Source organism: Manacus vitellinus, unplaced genomic scaffold, assembly GCF_001715985.3.
Source record: "Manacus vitellinus isolate BGI_N305 unplaced genomic scaffold, ASM171598v3 scaffold_105_pilon, whole genome shotgun sequence".
NCBI lineage: Eukaryota > Metazoa > Chordata > Aves > Passeriformes > Pipridae > Manacus > Manacus vitellinus.
In genome coordinates this window covers 597,854-599,044 of record NW_021938824.1, presented here as the reverse complement: position 1 = coordinate 599,044, position 1,191 = coordinate 597,854, and the positions used below count along the sequence as shown (strand labels likewise).

Genomic DNA, 1,191 nt, shown 5'->3' with positions numbered 1-1,191 from the left:
CGCGCTGCACTGGCACCGGGACTGGCACTGCAGTGACACCGGCACTGAGGGGACCCGCGCTGCACTGGCACCGGGACTGGCACTGCAGTGACACCGGCACTGAGGGGACCCGCGCTGCACTGGCACCGGGACTGGCACTGCAGTGACACTGGCACTGAGGGGACCCGCGCTGCACTGCGCTGGCACTGCCTGGGACGGGTCTCGAGCCCACACCGGCACTGACTGGGGCACAGCACTGTACTGGCGCTGTAGGCACTCTGGACTGCAAGGGCTGGCATTGCATCAGCACTGGCACGGCGTGGGGACCAGCACGACACGGCACCGGCACCGTGGCCCCACGTGCGGCGTCTGGTTCAGGCCTGGCACCGGGCTGGGCACCGGTGCTGCACCCGCAGCAGTGACACCGACACCGTGCTCACAGCACAGGCAGGCACAGGGCACACCCTGCACCCCTGTAACCCCTGCACCCCTGTAACCTCTGCGCCCCTATAAGCCCTGCACCCCTGTACCACCCACCCCTCTGTGCTGCTGTAAACCCTGAACCCCCACTACCCACTGCACTCCTGTACCCCCTGCAACCCCTGAACCCCCTGCATTCCCTTGTCCCCCCTGTCCCCCTGCACCATTTGTACCCACTGCACCTCTGTGGGTGCTGCACATGCAGGCTCGGAGCCTCAGGTGCCAGTGCTGCGTCTGCCCTGGGACCGGGCACAGCCCCTGCACCCGTGACACTGCAGGCACAGCACACAGGAACCCCGTTGTCTGGAGCAGCACATGGACACACTACACACGTGAAGACACCGCACATGAGACATGCACAGCACACGGCACACGCACTGCACACCCCTGCCTGGCAGTGCCCCGGGCTCCCTGCACACGCTGCACACGGAGCACACAGGACGAGCTGCGTGTGGGGCAGGACCACGCGCAGAGACCGTGCACTGCACACTGCACACGTCCTGCACACGTGCTGCACACACATTACACACGTGTGACCCCCCCCCGACACTCCCCCTGCCCAGGACGGGGGTTCAGGCTGGGGTGTGCCCCCCCTAGAGTGCCCCCTGGGGTGCTGGAGGGCGCAGAGGGTGATGTTGGGGGGTGCACTGGGTGCCCCCCACCCGCTCGGGTCCCGCAGGCTCCCTGGGCCGTGGTGGTGGTGGGGCCACGTGGCAGCTCAGGCCTCCCGTG

At 67.8% G+C, this 1,191-nt stretch overlaps 1 protein-coding gene across 1 annotated transcript in view; it reads right to left on the bottom strand.

Moving 5' to 3' along the window:
- Window positions 1–626, bottom strand: part of AEBP1 (AE binding protein 1) — an 8,502-nt gene extending 7,876 nt beyond the window's left edge. Inside the window, exon 1 of the mRNA XM_029963968.1 lies at window positions 553–626. Coding sequence (XP_029819828.1) covers window positions 553–626 — 74 coding nt within the window. The remainder of the gene's footprint in view (window positions 1–552) is intronic.
- Window positions 627–1,191: the final 565 nt, after the last annotated feature.